This window comes from Sarcophilus harrisii, chromosome 3 (genome assembly GCF_902635505.1).
Source record: "Sarcophilus harrisii chromosome 3, mSarHar1.11, whole genome shotgun sequence".
In the NCBI taxonomy this organism is placed as follows: Eukaryota; Metazoa; Chordata; class Mammalia; order Dasyuromorphia; family Dasyuridae; genus Sarcophilus; species Sarcophilus harrisii.
Genome location: NC_045428.1, coordinates 339,445,416 through 339,465,668, shown reverse-complemented (window position 1 = coordinate 339,465,668; position 20,253 = coordinate 339,445,416). Strand labels below are relative to the sequence as shown.

At 34.4% G+C, this 20,253-nt stretch overlaps 1 protein-coding gene across 1 annotated transcript in view; it reads right to left on the bottom strand.

The window, feature by feature from the left end:
* Positions 1-20,253, bottom strand: part of ACMSD (aminocarboxymuconate semialdehyde decarboxylase) — a 69,179-nt gene that overhangs the window by 16,703 nt on the left and 32,223 nt on the right. The window contains exons 6-8 of the mRNA XM_003763816.3: positions 16,361-16,454; positions 14,804-14,899; positions 10,959-11,131 (exon numbers count right to left, since the gene is read on the bottom strand). Coding sequence (XP_003763864.1) covers positions 10,959-11,131; positions 14,804-14,899; positions 16,361-16,454 — 363 coding nt within the window. The remainder of the gene's footprint in view (positions 1-10,958; positions 11,132-14,803; positions 14,900-16,360; positions 16,455-20,253) is intronic.

Below are 20,253 nucleotides of genomic sequence, written 5' to 3'. Positions count from 1 at the left end.
AATGTTAATTATGATAAATTATAACAGAGGTATCATATGTTATATTTGTTAAATTGAATTTTAAATTCTCTAGTCAGTTGAAAATTAAGAACGTCTAAAAATGACTAAATTTTAATTTGTATGGCTCTATCAGCTTCATGATGGAAGAGCCTTGAATATCTTTTAGAACACAAACCTTTTTGACCAAATAAAGACATTCGCTAAATAAAAGGATGCACTTGGAAAAAAGCTCAATTGTATGTAGGTACTGGAGGATTACTTGCACTCTTTTACACAGAATTTGTTGAGAAATGTCTCAATTTAAAAGATTGTTTCGTTATATTATGTGCTTTACTTGTAGTATGCTTATTGATTAAATAAATATATAGAATAATTGTTATGATCCATTTGAAAAAAAAATTCTCTATTCTTAGTGGAGCTTCTTGGATAGCTAGGTGATAGGAAAACCAATAGAATTCTGGTTTTGAAGTCAGGAAGACCCCATATCCTGTTTTAGATACTTCTTATTTGCGTAATCGTGGGTCTCAGTTTTACCTCAATTTTCTCATCTGTATAATAAAGATAATTAACATCTACCTCATAGGGTTATTGTGAGTATCAAATCAAATGAGACAATATACAAATGTTAAATTATTTCTATTATTGAACTGACTGCATGTGGAATTCAGGACATAGGCTTCTAGAAAGTTGTTTTTTTCTTTTTTAGCTTGTTTTCTTAGGATTTGTTTTTTTTTTTTTTTTCCCTAGAAGTGGTTAGTAGAAAAAATCAAGATAATTGAGAATTCCACTTAGTAGAGTTCCCATTAATCAAGGTTCCACTGTATTATTTCATGTACAGCAGAATAGAACATACAAAAAAAGCTTATTATTCTCATTATTTTATTTTAGTTAAACAATCTGACATATTAGTTGAAATTTCCCTTGTGATCACCATTAGTCTAAATAAAGTGGAGTAAATGTTATCATTATATCTCAGGCTTTACTTGACTTTGAACTATCCAAATTTCATTTTTCTCCCTTGGGAAACAGGGAGTCGTCACAGTTGTATTTGAAGTAAGGTAGCTTTTAAATGATTTATTTTCCTCTTGACACAGTAAACACAATACAAAGCTATTTTGTCATTGTTCCTTACATCATTGGTTATGCTCTTAATTCTAAACATCTGTCCTGTCTTTCTTCATTTTACTATACTCAGTCTTGTTTTTAATATTCAAATATAGCATTCCTTTAGGATATTTTCCATTACTTATTTTAGTTAATTTCTCTTGCTTTTTCAAAGCTGTGAGCCTATTATTCATATCAACTATAATCAAGCACATAAGCTGGAAGTTCAAGGATATGTATGCTGACACATTTTAGGTATAGTACTTAAAAGATATTTGTTTAAAAATTCTGATAATTAACACCTTCTCCTCACCATTTTTTTAAGCATGAAATTTGTATTGACATCTTTTACTTTCCATCCTATTCATTTTTGAATGTCCCTCCTTTTAGACCACCCATTCAATCTTTCCTTTCAACAAAGATTAAGGAAGAGAAAAAAAAAATCAGTTAAGTAAAACCAATCAACACATTAGTCATTTGAAAAGTCTTAACACCAAGAGTATTCCACCTCTGAAGTGAAAAGAACCTCCTCATCATTTAAAGTCTAAAGAATGTTTCTTCTTTCCAAGTAAGAATATTAGTGAAGGGGTAAGGGTTGAGAGTTATTAAAATAACTACATCCTGCAGGTCTATGACATAATAAAGAATTTTGGAGAGTATTTTAGTCTTTGAGGAAGGGAAAGAGTAGTGCCTCAGTCTTTTCCTCCCCTTGCCCTTGATCTTTTTAATATTGAAAGGTTGAAGGCTATAGATTTCTCATAGGTGGCTTTCTAGGAATACCAGGGACTGGCAGCAGTGTTTTTACAGAGAGTAAATTAGGGACATTGAGGCAGGAGAATGTTACAGTAAACTCTAACCAATTTAGGAGCCGATTGTTAATTTTTAAAGTGAGCACAATAACTCAGAAATCATTGCTACAAATCAGGACTTGATTTATTGTTTTGTTGATTGTCTAGATTTAAGAAAACATTAATAATGCTGATTAAAATTAAAAGCATATGTATATATATACTCTTCCTTCCTTCCCACCTGTTGTACAACTTCTACTAGCATATTTCTGGATTATTCCATAAATATTTTTTGGACTCAGCAGCAGTACAGTATAGTAATAGGCTCAGGGAATCACTAGACTGGAGATCTTATGACTATAGGTTGTTGCTAATAATAACAGTAACAATAACAACAGCTTCCATCTATACAGTACTTTAAGGTTTACAAAGTACTTTTTATTCTTTATCTCATTTGAACCTTATAATACTCTTGCACTGAGGAAAAGCAGTTCAGGACTACATAAGGATAGACAATCCATAACAAGAATTTTGTAAGGATTCCATGAAAAGAAAAAGAAAAAAAAAGACTTCCAGGAGTTTTGAGTTATTTCCTTTGCCTCATGCCTGGAAAGCTTGAGCCCATTTTTCCTTAGGGAGAGTATATCACAGACTTTTGGGGAGATTTTTGTTATCAACTTAGTATCAACTTAGTCATCTTAGTAAATACTCCTTTCTAAAAGCTTGCTGAATAAATGATATAAACATAATCATGTAAGGAGGCACATGAGGGAAAGACATGAAAATGAGGACCTCCTCTAAGTGTCAAACAAATAGATATTGAGGTCATTAAACCTTATGCAAGGATCCCTGGGGTTGAATATTGATTTAGAAAACCACAAAACAAACATTGCTTATGTTTGAATGTATTCTTTTTTGTTGTTGTGTTAGATATTTCCCAATTATAGTTTAATCTGGCTTTGGCCACTCTGGAGTGCTGCGGCATCAGGATGGCCTTTGGGCTTCTATGTGACTTGCTGCTCTAGAACTTTGAGAGTAAAGTTAGCAACTGTTCTCTGAGGACAGAGCCTGGAAGTACGAGTTGGAATCTAGAGAATACTTACAGAGCAATGCCATGGTACTAGATAACTTGGCTTTTCTGGCTTTGGAAAACATTGAAGTATCCCTGATGTCTGACCCATCTCTGGTCCTTGAGTCAAACTCCTGCCCTCAGACTCTGGACTGTTTGGGAAGCATTTGCCATATCTAGCCTAGACCCAAAATCTGTCTTGCAAATTCCTTTCCAACTTCAGCTCTGTAACAATGATCAATTCATCTCTAGCATTCCAGGACAGTCAGAGCCTTATAGTGCCCGTTACTGTCTTTATGACTTTCCTGCACAAAACATTCCTTCTTAAGCATGATTCCCCTGTATTTTCTTCCTTAGTACAATATAAGCTCCTTGCCTGTTGGTATTTGTTTCCCCAGCACTTAGTACAGTGTCTAGCAAGTCAAATCACAGTAACATTTATGAAGCTCTTATTAAGTGTCAGACTAAGTCCTGGGGATTCAAAGAAAGGGAAAAACACTTTGCACTAGCACCAGTTATTACAAATTATTTTTGGATCAATGCTTAGAACATAGTAAGTGTTTAGTAATTAGATTCCTTTTTATTCATTCGTTTCCAGACACAAAATATAAGATGACCTGAATGAAGACAAAACAACAGAGGGCCTAGCAAAAGCTTGATGCATTGCCACACAACATCACCTAGCAAAACAATCAAACACAGAGAAATGAGATAACTTGTAAAATCCTCATCTCATTTCTACAACCCCTGGACTGTAAGCAACTACATATATAGTTAACTAATAAAGATTGCTATAAGGTCTTTCCTTCATTCAATTGCTAAGTTTCTCTCCCATAGCTTTAACATTACCCACTCTATTTTGTCATTTTTGCTTATCTCAAAGTTCTATGGCTATGGGCAAATGAAGAACTGTCAGATGCAGATACCCTGGGAGTTGCAGTGATTATTCTGTACACAGGTGGCCCAGGCCATAGTCATCTTACCAGACTAAAGTAGCAGTGGAATTTGGCAGTTTTTTGGGTGTCTGAGAAACATTTTTGAGGAACTGCATGGCTCATCTCCAGGCATGAGGTAGAGAAAAGAAGCACTAAAATTGTCTGCTTTACTTAAACTAACTCTTAACTGATTACTACAGCAGACAGGGTTGAAACACGAAAATGTACCAAAACTTTTTCCAAAATGATTCCACTCACCATTAGTATATGGAAATGAACAAACTTATGAACAAGAAATCCAGTAGACCTGAAAAGTGAACAGCTTTTATTGCAAGAGAATTCAGCAGGTATCACATCCAAATAGCAGCCCTGAGTGAAACAAGGATGGCAAATAAAGGCCAGCTTACCAAAGCCAGAGTTAAATACATGTTTTTCTGGAGTGGCTGCAGTAATAGGAGCATTATGAAGTTGATGTGGGTTTGGCAATCAAAATTAGTCTAGTCAACAACCTTGTATGCTTCCCAAAAGGAATGAATGACAGGCTCATGAGAATGTAATTGGCACTCGCAGGAAAGCTCCAGTCATTAGCAGCAATCTCTCTGCTCCATGACAAAACTTGATGAGGTAAAAAAATTTTTTTTATGAAAACTTGGAGGCTCTCATCATTAATGCACTGAAAGAGGACATGCATGCAATTCTGTGTGACTTCAATGTCAGAATTGGTCCTACTCTACCAGGAGTATCAGGAATGACAGGGAATCCTCTGGAGGTTTGGAAATGGAAATAGCAACAGCAACAGTTACTTACTAGTGACAGTTGTGTTTCATGACCTTCTCATCACCAACACTATTTTCCATTTGCCTAAATGCAATAAAACTTCATGGATGTATCTTCACAGCAAAATTGGCATTTAATAGAGTATGTCATTATAAGTAGAAGAGACAGACAGCATGTGATAGTGACAAAAACCATGTGTGGGGAAGTGTGTTGGACTCATCATAGACTTGTTTTCTCCAAGTTAAATATTCACCTTCAACAAAAATGGTGGACCATGAAGCAAAATGACTACCAGAAGACTTCATTTCAACAGATTAAAGTACTTCTTCCTGCATAAATAGCTTGTTGCTAACTTGGAAGGAAAGCTAAACAAACACATGGTTGACAATAGTGTAACTGAAAAGAAACAAACAGCTTTCAGAGATTTGCTATGCAGCAGCACATTTATTCATCTGGCCAGAACACTTACAAATATCAAGACTGGTTTATTGAAAATGATGGAAAAATTCAAAAACTACTAAAAACGAATGAAAAACGAGAACTCCATAGAGTTTATCAGCAGGATAGCTCATTCATCTCTAAGTAGGTGGCATTTAATTCCATCAAAAATAAAGTGTGAGTCAAACCCTTAGAGAGATGAAGGATTTTTGGCTCCATAAGAAGAAATCTAGTGAAATCTAGTTTTATGCTTTCCTAATAACCAGTGGAATGAAACAGGGCCATGTGCTTGCTTCCATGCTTTTTTATATGTTGGACCATAAAAATTATTGAAAGGTAAAAAAAAATATTGACAAGTTATAAGGATTTGATCTAATAAGAAAGAGTTCTATAGCAATGAATATAAACTATACCTGGATTCAAAAATTCAATTGCACAAATATGGGATGGGGTAGGGGAGGTATAGATAATAGTTCATATGAAAATGGTCTAGGAATTTTGGTTTTAAGTCTAAAACATTGGTGCAATTCTAATTTTCTTTGATAGGGATATACTGTCAACAATGAGGCAGGAAATAATCTCTCTGTTTCTGATTTGGTGGACCATGGCATAAGTACTGGGTGCTAAGTGCCAAATTTTAGGAAGGTCATTGATAAACCAATGTACATCCAGAGGAGAGTGACCAGGCTGGTGAAGATTTTAAAACCGTTCAATGCAAGAATTGGTTGAAGAAGCTAGGAGACATATGGGAAATATGATCATTGCATACAAATATTTCAAAGTTATCATGTAGAAAGGAGATTAGTCTTGTTTTCTTGGTCTCAAAGGACAAAACTAGGATCAATGAAGCAAAGTTGCAGAGAGGCAAATTTCATCTGGATAAAAAAAATCTTACCAATTATAGAGTTATCTAAATGTAAAAGAAACTGCGTTGAGAGATGGTAAAGTCTTCATTACTGCAGGTATGTAAGCTGTGCCATCCATCAAAGAAGAAAGCAAATTTTTAATTCTATTGAAATAGATGTGCTTATTTATTTTTACATAAGGAATTAAATCTTAGCTGAATATTTGATACTTTTTACTATTTATTGTTGTCAAATTTTTTTATAACCCCCACATTCAGTTATTCCATAAGAGTTTCAACCCAGGTTAAGAAACTTTAGCATAGTGGATAGAGTGCCATCCTGGAATCAGAAAGATCTGAGTTCATATTTAGCCCAAGATGCTAGTAAGCTACCCTGGACAAGTCATTAAATTTCTATTTGCTTTAGTTTCAACTGTAAAATGAGCATGATAATAATAATGATTACCTCTTGCTAGGTTATGAGAATGAAATGCAACCAGGTGTTATGAATCTCAAATGAGATAATATTTCTAAAGTGTTTAGCACTATGCCTAGCACATAGTATTTTTTTTTTTTTTTTGCTATACTTCAAAACAGCTGTCATTTCATCAGTGTATTTCCTAAACTAACTGACCCCAAGGTCTCTACCTTTTAATAAGCCCCCCCCCCCTAAAATTTATCACTTAAAGATCAACCTCCCAGTCATAAGAGTTTCCAAATTTAGGCAGGCTAGTCTTTGAAAAATAAACACATAATTTATGACCAGGGTCATACTTAAAGTCTATCTTTGTTAGGACCTAGAATCTCAGAGTTAAAAGAAACCTCAGTGATTACCAAATCCAATCTACATAAATGAATTCCCTCTTCAATAATTTGACACATCTATCTCATCAGTATGCAAAATTTCTTTTGTCTTTGATAAATGGCAAAAAATGTATATCAAAGAATTGTTTTAAAATAATTTTTTATGGATTATTATCAGTAAATATTTGATTTTCATATATATATCTATTTCACTTACCTATATACTAAGATTGCATAAAATTTTCTTGGGTAAAAAAGGGTCGTGAGTAGAAAACTTTAAGAAGCCCTGCTCTATATCATTTAGCTGTTTACAAGTTATATAAATAAGTACTGTGGTCCCAGACACTATTATAACAACAACAACAACAAAAAGAATGAGATTTCCCAGTTGATCTTAGCAGCGATATAACAAAACAATACTAGCGACTAGATAGTGAAAACTGGCCTATAGTGAACTGTGAAACATGTGAAACAGACATGGACAATTTTTCCATATAAAGGACCCAGAGCACCACACTTTCTCTCTTTTTTATGATTGAATCTAAGGTGTAGGATGAGGCACTTCTTTGCTTTCTAAGCTAACACCTGCTTTCAAGGCTTAAAGATTCCTCCTGTCAGAAGAACTGTGAGCAAATGTGTTGACATTCTTTTTCCCACTTACTTTGCCAGGATTTAACTTTAATGATAATAATCAAAGGAGGAATGGACAAAAGTTAATTGTATTCTCATTGTGAAGCATTGAATGTTTCAGTAGATAGTGAGTTGAAAGATTCCATAGAAGAGTTACTGGCCAACTTTCAGCTTGTTAAATAATTTTGATTTTGTTGAAATTCAAGAACTTATACCTTTCCATGTTCCCAGTTAGATGCACAGAATTGTAGAATCACAGTTTCAGAATTGAAAAGTACCTGAAAGCCCATCTTGTTCAACCTGTCTTAACCAAAATCCTCTCTATAACATAACTTCCTAAGTGGTTATCCAGCATTTGCCTAAAGACCATTAGTAAGGAGGAATCCATTATATCCTGAAGTACCTATTCTGCTTTTGAATAGTTGTAATTGTTGTCAAACTTTTCCTTATATCAAATCTAAATCTGTTTTTGATACTTCTACACTTTGATATTAACTTTGTCCTTTAGAGTCAAGTAGAATAAATCTAACAAACAGTTCATTGATATTTATTTCTTTTTTAGATCAGAATTACTTTTCAATGACTCAACCTCTATGTTTCTACTTAATGGTCCCTTCTCAAGAACCTCCCTTTGGAACTGGAAACTGAGTGGATACCCATCAATTGAGGAATGGCTGAATAAGTTATGGTATATGAACACAATGGAATTCTATTATTTTCTAAGAAATAATGAGCAAGCTGCAAAAATGCCTGTAAAGACTTCATGAACTGATCCTGAGGGAAATAAGCAGAACCAGGATAACATTGTATATAGGAACTACAAGATTATGTAATATCAACTATGATGGGCTTAGCTCTTCTGAGCAAGGCAGTGATCCAAGACAATTCCAGCAGTCTTGGGATGGAAATGCTATCTAGATCCAGAGAGAGAACTATGGAGATTGAATGTGGATAAAAACATAGTATTTTCACCTTTTTTTCCTTACTTTTTCTTTCTCATTTTTTCCCTTTATATCTGATTTCTTTCTTGCCCAATGTGACATATATGGTAATATGTTTAAAAGGATTGTACTTGTAGAATTGATACTAGATTTCTTGCTATCTTGGCATGGAATGGGGAGGTGAGAGAAGGAAGGAGAAAAAATTTGGACTACAAAATCTTACAGAGTGAATGTTGAAAATTATCTTTATATTATTGGAAAAGAGGATGCTATGAGGAAAAAAATTAACAATTTTTAACCTTCCTTTATAACAAATTTGGCCTTATCTGAGAAAGTATGCTTCAATGCTCAACTATCACCTATCACTTCTTTTCCAAGAAGAAATAGATGTATTCCAGTGCTAGTCAGATTGATTTTGGTCTTGACAAGAATTTTTGATGTCTTTCATTCTAGTGGGGTACTATTCCACTTAGATTCTCATATCATTTTCCTTCTATCATTGTGCAGATTGTTCTCCTGGTTCTGCTTACTTTATTCTGAATCAGTTAATAAAAATCTCCCCAAATTTCAAAGAATGCTTCTGAAAATATTTTGTTGTTCCAATAATTCCAGTTAATTTGAATAGTACTTTTACTAATCAGTATTTATTATATTACTCCTTTGTTTGGCTTTTTTTTTTTTCTCTTTTTCACATGACAGTCCTTCAGATATGTGGATAGCTATCAAGTCATTTCTAAATCTTCTCTTCCACATCCCCTGCTCCTTCAGTCAATCCTCCTATATCATGATTTTAGGACCTTTTATCACACTGATCACATTCCTGAGGATACTCTCCAGCTTATCAATGTTCGTCTGAAAATATGATGGCCAGAACTAAATTTGGCACTCCAGATATAACCTTTCTGGCCAGAGTTCAGTGGAATTATTATCATCCTAGTCATGGATGTTATTCCTCTCAATGAAGCTAGATGTCCTTTTATGATCATCTTAATTATTTGGGTTTCAACTCCTTGCTATCTAATTTTCTTTCTAATCTAAAGTTTATTTTTTTGGCAGAAAAGTGGAAACAAGTTATAATTCATTGTCTTTTTACCCTTGCAACATTCATATCCCTTTTTTAATCCTCCTCTTTCCTCCAGTTTAATATAAAACAGTCCTTCTTTTGTCATCCTTCATTTTTCTTATTAGACTTAGTTCATTTTGACACTATCCCTACAAGATTATACTTGTTAAATTGTTGTTGAATGCCCTGCATTTGTGTCCATTCTTCATTTTTTTTCCTCATTTGATTTTTCTTGTCCAAAAGTTTTTAAAATCTAAATTGGTCAATGAATTCCTTTGCATTCATATTGTTCTTTTTAAGAAACACTCCTTTTTTTTTTTTTTTTTAACCTCATTAGATTTGGCCTCTTTTTATCATTAGAATTTCATTGTTAAGAACTCCCATCTCTCCTGATTTGATGTCCTTTGAGGAATTGTAGTGTATGTAATCTTACCTGCCTTTTCTCTGAACTCTCTGAAACTTGTCCTGTATAAGGTAAATTTGTGTGATGTCATAAGCATTGCTACTATCTATAATATCTAATTTGGTAGAAACATATAAATGGGCTTTACCCACTTCTTCCTTTTCAGGTTAAAGCCTCTCACTTTGCTTTGGGGGAACCTCCTCTAATAGATTTGCAAGACTCGAGACAAATATATTTTTGTGAGTCCTTGCTGACCGTACTTCATCCTTGGCCCCAAAGTCCTTTATTCCTATTGTTTAAGTCATGGTTTGGCAATCCCAAACCAGTTGTTTTCACATATCTTTTTAGTCAAATTCACTTCCCATTGATGTCATCCCAAAGTATATAATTTATCTTTCCTTTTTCTGAGGTACCATAGAATTTCATGTCCTATCCCCTCTCCTCTTTTTCTGTTTCTCTCTGTCTTTGTCTCTCTCTCTCTCTGACTCCTATATTGTATTATTCCCTTTAATTATTGTATAGTATGACATATTTGTTTATGGATGTCTTTGCCAATAGTACAGAGACAATATCTTAATTATCTTTCTTTTCTTCTCCAGTGCCCAGTATGTTGCTTTGCTCACAAGATCATATCTTTAGAGTGCAAAGAGATCTTAGAGGTCATATAATTTAACCATTTTACTTTTTTTTTACAAACAAGGAAACAGAAGTCCAGAGAGATTAAATAATATGCATAAGGTCACACAAATAATTAATGTATAATTGGATCTAGAATACAAGATTTTCGCTATTAGTTTTGTATTCTTTCAATTATATCATGCTGTCCTACCTCTTTAATTTCTGCTTGGGAGGAGGAGCTGGGGATGTTAAAATATCTACTTGGTTAAGCTGACTTGTTCGGAACGATAATAATTCTCAGGTAATAGTATTAGGCTCTAAGATTTCTCCTTAAGTAAATCTACACAGCAGGGCTGAATTTTCAATTTGGTAGGTGACAGAAACAGAGTTCTTATTTGCCTTTTCTTCTCTTTTCTTTCATTCATATTTCTTGATTATTTTGTAGATAATAGAGAAAAGAACATAAACTTCTTCAGGCAATCCTCCCTCCACTTCCTTTATGTTTCCCTCCCCAAGAGCAAACATCAAAAGCATGCCAGCTTACCTTCCCTATAACTTCTGTCAGCAGCTTCAGGGCCAGAGGATCATGAACCAGGGAATCCGTATAAAAAGATCCAAGGTATTTCCTTGGGTCAATTGGGTTGTCTTGGGCACACAGATCAGGGCGCACATTGAATCCGTGAGATATTCTACCCATTGTGAATGGAAAAGCACCACCTACAAAGAAAGCTTCTTATTGAGGGGGTTAATCTTGATTAGAAAAATACATGACAAAGCAGAGAGGCATCTTTGTGATGCTGACAATTTTGTGCTGAGTATTAAATTTATATGAATCATAAGATCACAAAACTAGAATCTTAAACATTATCTGGTTGAACCCCTTTATTTCGCTGATGAGAAAATTAAGTCTTAGTGACTTGTCCAAGAGCACATCAGGAGCAGTATATGAACATTAATTTTCTGGTTCCAGACACTGTGCTTTTCTGATTTGACACAGGAAATGAAAAATAGACAAGTATGTTTGAGGATCTTACATTCTTCTCTTAGGTCTCATAGGTTAAAAACAGCAGTAATCTGTACTGAAATCTTCTCTAAAGATTCCCTTAGGATATTCATATATCTAAAGACATAAGGGCAGTATATCCTGCTGCTTTCTCAGAGATAAATGATGACATCTAGGATATAAAAATATCCTATAATGAAGACAAAATATAGATGTGTTCATGTTCCTAGAGAGTTTTGCTTTTTTTTTTTCATCTGGGAGACCTTAGGGCTTTTTCTCTTTTAATTAGAAAAGTATTAATAATTTCCTTATTACAATGTGGAGGTAGGAGAGTTGTAGATGCTAAATTTAATTTTTTTCATTTTCCACTAGAGATGCAATACAGGTAGAATGACTAGATTGGGAGTATAGAACCTTTGTAAGATAGAGTAGTACTGCACAAGTCATCTGCTGGACTCCTTAGTAAAGAAATTGAATTATGTGACCAACCCCTAAATTGAGTGTATATATTTACTTTGTATTTATTGGGTGTCCTAAATAGTTAGAGTGATTTTAAGATATTAACGCCTGATGATTATAGTGATGGTAATAGTAATAATAACAATAACCTACTTACATGTATATATGTTGTTTTGCTTGATAGGATGTAAGTTACTTGGGAGCAGAAATTCTTTGGATTTTTGTTTTTGTATTTTTTAGTACCTACTGTAGTACTTGGCAAATAGTAGGTGCTTAATAAGTGATTATAGAATAAATGAATATTCATTAAGTATTCAATAAGTATGATGAGTAATTACCTTTTAGTTTTATGCTTCCTCACCCCCTCCCCCAATCTATCAGTGGAATTAATCCACTGAACAATGCCACCTAAAGGTACAATAAACCATAAATTTGCCATAAATTAGCTCGATTATCATTTAATAGCATTGACCTTTTACTCAGTTCCTTTTGGTAATTATTGTAGTGAGATATTTATGTTGGCTGCTTGTCTTCTACAGCTTTGTTAGAGAATGGGCCACTTTTAATTAAGGGGTTGTTATTTCAGAAAGAAAAATCTGGTAATGCTAAGACAAAAAAAATTCCCTTTCCTTCCCAAAGATTCCTGTATCCACTTCCAAGCAATTTTTCCTGAAATAATATCCAACTTTCCAATCTACTGGGGTTAATAATCTTGGAAGCAGAATTTTCAGTTTGGAGGGACCTCAATAGCCATCTAATCTAACCCCAACTCAAAATGAATTATCATTACAATATACTAAAGAAGTGGTCAACCAGTCTCTGCTTGCGGATCTCTGATGAAGGGGATTGATTTCTTAAAACAAGCCATATCCTTTATGGATCTCTCTAGTAATTAGAAAAATTTTCCTGACATTAAGCCTAAATTGGTTTCTATGCAACTTCCAATCTTATTCCTAGTTCTGCCCTTTGGGACCAAACCAAAATGAGTCTCCAGCTTTCAAATGACAGCCCTTCATACTCTTGGAATATTTATCATTTACCCTTGAAGTCTTTACCTTTTCAGGGTAAAAATACCCAGTCTTTCAACCAATCTCATGCATGCAAAGGTTTGTTTTACTGATTGCTCTTTTCTGGGTACTCTCCAGCTTATCACTGTCTTTCCTAAATGATGGCAGCCACAGCTGAACACTAGACTCCAATTATGGTCTTACTAATACAGAGCACAGGGCTATCACCTCCTTATTCCTGAGACCCCTGCCTTTCAATGTAAACTAAGATTGATTTGCTTTTTTTAAGCTGCTACCTCACACTGATTCATATAGAACTGTACTCTGCTAAATTCTCTGTTTTTCCCCCTTCTCCATCTTGAGCTATGAAGTTGATTTTTTTGAATCTGAAACTCACATATTTCACATTAATCCATATATAGTGAAAGCAGCAGACTTGGAATAAGGAGAGACTGTTCAATTAGAAGCCCAGCTTGAGTTTTCATTTCTTACTTTTCCTTTCCATTAGTACAACCAATAAAATTGAGTACTATAAAGTATTACATATTTCTTCCTAAGATCAGTTATGTAGAGTGGTGAATATGGTGGATCAGGTCAGCTACTAGAAAATCTATGGCTTGAGATGGTCACTTAATTGAAGAGTTGATGGGACTGAGTGTCAGTTGATTTTTATAGTCATATATCTTAGAGCTGGAAGAGGTCTTAAGAGATCATTTGGTCCAAACAGCTGTCTATGGGCAGATAAAGTATTTCTTATGCTCATTTTATAGCCATAAACACAAAATCTCTTCAAGTCTTAGATTCCTCATTGGCAAGTTCATATAATACTTGCACTACCTACCTCATGCACTAATGAAGAAAAACTGTGTGAACCTTAAAGCTTTATATAAATGAAAGTCATTATTAAACCAAGTAACAGAGGAGCCTTACTGGGGAGTAACAAGAAAAAAGTAAAGTAGCATTGGACCAGGAATCAAAAGAAGTGAGTCCTATTCTGTCAACAGATAGTTGAAAGATGTGGAGAGATGTATAGGAGGAATCCCCTAACTTTTGGGGAATATATTTGTTTGCTTTATCTGCAAAAAATTGGAAGGTTGGTTTTAATCATGTGAGGTGATATATATACCATTTTAGAATTCTGTTGAGTCTTGAATTTATAAGGAGAGTCCGTTTTATAAAAGACCTTTAGGAATAGGTTTTTGATTTTTAATTTATTTCAATAGGAAGCCAATTTCCAGTTCTCTAATAGGAGAATCATACGATGTATCAGATACTATCTTTTGCTCTGAATTGTAAGCTTCTCCAGGGCCTAGATTATATTTTCTGTTTTACAATTACAGAAGCAAATCTATGGTGGGCTCTGTCCCTGGTGCTAATGAAATGTAACTGGTTTTACTGTTGCCATGAGGGGCTACTAGGGCCAGACTGATACTGCTATTTAAATCCAGTGACCTTAAAGTAACAGAAAACATTCAAAATTAGATGGTTAGATGTACAAATTAGTGGTTGATGATGAGTGATCAGATGTCACTTTTTCTGATGTGTAGGCAAGTTTTCAGTATAACCAAGAGGTATAGGAAGAAAGGGAATAAGGGGAACACTATATAGCACCTATTATGTGAAAGGCACTGTCATGAGTACTTTTTCATAAAACAAACATTATCCCATTTGCTTCTAACAACAACCCTATGAGGTAGGTGGTATTATTTCCATTTTACAATTGAGAAAGCTGAGCAGAAAGAGATTAAGTGACTTTAAAATCCCACAGCTATGAAGTGTCAGCTATGAAGCTATGAACTGGATTTGAGTTCAGGTTTTCCTGACTCCAACCCTAGTCAATACACTGAGTGACTAGCTATTATTTTACTCTAAATTCTATGAATCCAATTGTTTGGCAAATGAAGCTCCCCAGACTCTTACCTCCATGTGCAAAGCACACTTTAAGTTTAGGAAACTTCTTAAACACTCCTCCCATAATCATGGAACAAATGGCTATAGTAGTTTCTGCTGGCATGCCTGAAAATAGTAAGAAAAATAGTAAGATGGAGAGCTTGTTCTATTGAATTAAAGGAATTGCGAGGAATTGTAGTTTTTTTTTTCTTACCTTCAATTCAGTAATTTCTTAAGTTTATGCTCTCATGACTTGAAAAATACAGATCTTGGAAATATCATTACTTTGGAGATAATGTAAATTTACTTTTTTTAACCTTTAGTTTCGGTTGTTTAGGGGTTTAAAATAATATTGTGATCAGATGACCTAGTTTCAGTTCCTGAGTTCTTTGATAATTTATGAACATGAATGGCAATTTGATTTTAGTCTGCCTGTCTCTAAAGTGAGGATAATAGTATTTAGTTCCCTTCTTCCCTTTTTTGTTTTTCCCTCCTATCTGTCCCAAGATATAAGGTCAAGACCAAGTAATGTAGCTTAATATGAAACTTACAAAGTTCTTTAGGATAATAGCTATAGTTGCTCCACACCAAATGCATTGATTAACTTCCCTTCCCTTAGGCAGATAAGTACCAATTTTGTTAAGAAGATCTTTAGGACAGGTCAACTCCATAGAGCTGAACAGGCACATTTCTGAGTTGTCAGGTCACTAGAGGTGATGGGGATGATGAAGCTTCATTCTCTGATTAAAAAAAAATTCAGGCTGCCCTATAGTTCTCAGAAGAATTTGAGCCAACTATCCGAATAGGATGTTTGTTTAAAAAATCTCTTGTTGGATTCCTTTTATAAGAAGTCAAAACACAGGGAAGAGATTTCTGGTCACCTTAAATACTTTTAGGGAAGCTAAATAGTCTCTATCCCTGGAGGTCTTTGAATACTGTGTGGATATTCAAGACTTGCCAACAGCCATGAGTTTTAACCTTTTTCTTATTACCAGAGACCATATAACAAGTGACCAAATAAGTACAATGTGAATTACTTCCTTTTTTCTGTAGACTATGGTAAAGTCATAGCAAGAGGTGATATGACTAAAATTGTGGGGAGAAAGTGAAGCAGGTCTGGATAGGAATGGAAACACTAAGATTACTAGAATGGAATCTCTAAGTCTCCTTCAAGAATTGGCTCATGTTCTACCTTCTACAAAAGCCTTTCCTGATCCTCACAGCTTCAAGTATCTTTCTCCTCTAAATTGCCTTGTATAATTTTTGTAAAAATCTGCATGTGACAGAATGTAAGTTCTTTGAAAGTAAGATACTGTCTTATTCTTTTTTTTTTTGTATCCTCTGTGCCTAGAAAATACCTGGCACCTAGTAGACATTTAGTAAATGCACTTTGATTGAGTGAAATTATTAAAACTAAGTCATAAAACAATCTAGGAGTCACTGCTTGGGCCTAATAGGGGAATTTGGTCCTGGGAATCTATTCTATATTCCCATTAATGATTTAAAATTTGGTATCATATGTATTACTGATGATTGGGAAAATGTGAAGTTGTAGCTACCTTCCCAGCCTCCAAAAGCAATACAAACCCACTAGCCACGGAAGCCAATACTTGGCCATTCTTCCATCCATCTGCATGTCCCAGGGGTGTACAAATAAGGAGCAGTTCAGCTGTTCTGCAGCCTTCAAGGAAGCGAGCAACACAAAAAAGGTTATTTTAGATTGGCCAGTAGCAAAACATTAGCCACATTTATATTTGTCTCTATCATTTTGGGGAAATGACCATACTTTAATTCTGAATATAATAGTGTACTGAATAAATAGATTCAAGGAATTAGGATGTTACCTCTTGACTTAGGGGACACATTTATTATTAAGTTCTGACCCTGCAAACCTGATTCCAGATTGAAGAAATTCAGAAGAGAAGATTAGAATAAAATTAATTTATAATTAATAATGGCAAATAATGGCAAAAAATAATGGCAATGGCAATAATGGCAAAATAACACACCAAATTTTCATAAATCAATGAATCTTAAAAGATTTCTGAATATTAGAGGGAAAAGTGAAAAGAGAAAGAATCTACCAATTGCGTTCTGAAAGAAACACACAAATGAAAACTCCAAGGAACATCATAGCCAAAATCCAAAGCTCCAGATCATAATAAGAAAAAAAACCTAGAATACACAATATAATGACAACATAGCTTTGGCTATAGCAACATTATATGAAGTATAGAAAGCACAGGATCATAGATCTAAATTTGGTAGGGACATCATAAGTCACCTAGGCCTTGTCCCCCATTTTACCACTGAGGAAACTGAAACTTGGGAGGGTTGCGCATGGTTGCACAGATAGTGAGCATGAAAGATGGGATTTAAATACAGGTCTTCTGATTCCAGAGTGAGCGCTTTTCCCCCTGTATTTTATGTGGGAAAATTTTTTTTCTTTTTTGTCCCTTTAGCAGGTTTAGTGGTTAGATGGTTAGGTTTAAACAGTTAGATAAGACAATAGATAGATCTCTGGGCCTAGATTCAGAATGATCTAAATTCAAATATGGCTTCAAACCACTTACTAGGTGTGTTATCCTGGTTAAGCCATTTAATTTCTATTTGCCTTAATTTCCTTGGGGTCCCCAGGGTTACTGTAAGAATCAAATGAGATAGCATTTGTAAAGTAGTTAACATAATGCCTAGCACATAGTAGGAACAATATAAGTACTCACTCTTTTCCACCTTTTCCCCACTATATTGGGGCTATATTAAAATATGTATCTCAGATAGTCTATGCAGCCATTTAGTAAATGCTAAACAAAAAAGAATATATTCTTTTGAGTAAGAAATTTTTAGCATGGCTATAACATAGTAAAGTGTTAGGAACTAAACTGTACAATATCTTGAATGATTTTTACCCCTAGGTGGGACTTGTACATTCATAATCATTAGAAAGTTCCCTTTTAGTTAACTCCTTCTACCAATGTAAATTAGCAACCAGCAAGTATTGGCTGGTGAACTCTGCCAGGTTAGATAACTTGTCTAGAGTCACATAGTGAATATGTGTTAGAAATTTTCCTAAATCTGAGGCTGGCCCTCTATCCATTATATTATATTGTCTTTCTCTTTGAGCATAGTAAAAACTTAAATGTAAAGGAATTGCAAAGAAAAAAAAGAAGCCATGATTATTATTAATACATATCTTATAGTGGAAAATTCACTGGTTGTAGCCAGAGGACCAGGATCAGATAGCACCTCTGTTACATACTACCTGTGTGACTTTGGACAAGACATTTTCTTGCTCTGGTCTTCCATGTTTATACCTGTAAAATGAGAGGATTGAATGAGGTCCCTAAGGTCCTTTTCATCTCTTAACAATCCATGATCCTGAGGTATTATCTTTTGTTGATTACATTTACAAACTGTAATGAATCATCTTCCTTTTTTCATCTACCTTAAATATCCTTAGAGTAATCAGGCTGATGAATCATGTTTATCTGCAAATAGTTAATGAATGAATAAGAGATATCCCTAGAGCTCCTCTCCAAAGTATCTCTAGGGAGCCCCAAATGACTCTAGGTTTAGAAAATAGAAAGATTAAAAAGGAACCCAAGCGTCTGAATGGAACACACAGGTTACATAGAAAAAGAGAAAAGAGTTTTAGTTCAAAAGAGGTTTTAATTAGAAAAAGGAATATTCCACGAGAAATGAGGAGAGAGCAATTAAACCTGGTTGAGAAAAAAAAGTATTTCAGAAAACCAATAGATGTGAGGAACTAGACAGGAAGACCTTGACCTTTAAGTAGATTAGGTTCAGGTGTTGGAACAAAGATATCCAGATGGCAATGGTCTCATGGGATTAGAATTAGAAAAAATCTTAGAATCATCTAGTTCAATAAACTAGAAAGAAAGACATAAAGGCCTTCAGACTTTAAATCATTTGCCCAGGGTTATACAAGAAGTAAAACAGAGCAGAGACCACTAGTAGGAAACTAGTCACTACATTACATACTGTAAAGAAACAATTCCTGCCTAGGAAAGGGTTAATTCCAAGTTTGATTTGTAGTCAATTGCTTAGAATGTAGGATGCCTGTTCATATGAAAAGAGTATTAGAAAAGCTAGTCAGAGTTCCTCTAAAGCCTATTTAATACCAAGTTAAAGCACAGGTTGCAATGTAGCTGCATTTTGAATGACCTCTGCAGAAATAAGACATCAGGAATAGAGGTATCACATATTGACAAGAAGAAAGCTAAATGGTGCAGGAGATAGAATGTTAGAGTTGGAATCAGGAAAACCAGAGTTTGAATCTTATCTCCTACCCTTACTTGTAAGTTATTTTCTTTCAGCTTCAGTTTCCTCATCTGTAGAATGGGAATAGTAATAGTATCTACCTCACAGGATTATGAGGATCAAACAAAATAATTTATCTGCTTTGCAAATCTTAAAGAGCTATATAAATGCTTATTATTATTAAAACTCTTGAGTGAGTAGTCATATATAGTGAGATGCAAATTTCTTTGCTTAATGATGTGGAAAAATATAGGCCATCCTGAGTTATTGGTGTTCTGTCAGTCTCACACACACATCAAAATAGGCAGGCACCATATGCATGAATATATTGCAAAATCTATTTTGAGTAAATGAAGCCCAACTTGGACCATAGGACTGAAAAAAACAAAACAAAACACCTTCTTTGCAATGTAGAAATTTACAATGAAATAGGCGGGCAAACACACATCTCTGACCCAGTTCTTCAAAAAGTCATCAAATAACCCCAGATATGGCCAATAAAAATCTCACAAAGCTCTTCTGAACTCCATGACCTGAGGGTGATGATTTTTTTTGCCTTCTGATGTGAACAGTAGGAATAAAGCAAGAATTAATGATAAAGAAATCAGTTATGGTAGGTCAGATGATTTCTGTGACTTTCTAATATTGTGATTCTGTGATACTGTGTGCATGCGATGAAAATGGTTTAAAATTATACAGTCATATTACTAGTAAGTAAAATTTAAAAACAATGCACTTGAACATGAAATAGCTTTTTAGGATTGGTGTCTTAGGAAAATTTTGGTTTAAATGGAGAAAAATCACAAAGTTGATGAAGTTTTCTGGAACTAATGAGAAATCTATGACATTCCTTTCTCTTGATATTAGATAACTAATAAGGTAAAGTCTTTTTCTGTAAGTTAATCTATGTGTCTGCCTGCCTATATGACTGTCAGTTTCTCTAGTGCTCACTGGGACAAAGAAAAAGAGAATGAGGAAAAAAGAAAGAGGGAAAAGAAGGTTAAAGAAGATTATGAAAAGATAAGAAAGGAACTTCTGGAAATGGAACAAAGTTTGTGAAGCAAACATTTACATACATCTATTGGTCCTTTTAACTGTGAATAACTGTGAATATTATCTCTATTACACAAGTGAGGGAATTGAGGCTGAGAAAAGTTAAGTAATTTGCTCAGAGTCACATGGTTTGTAGGGGTCTGAAG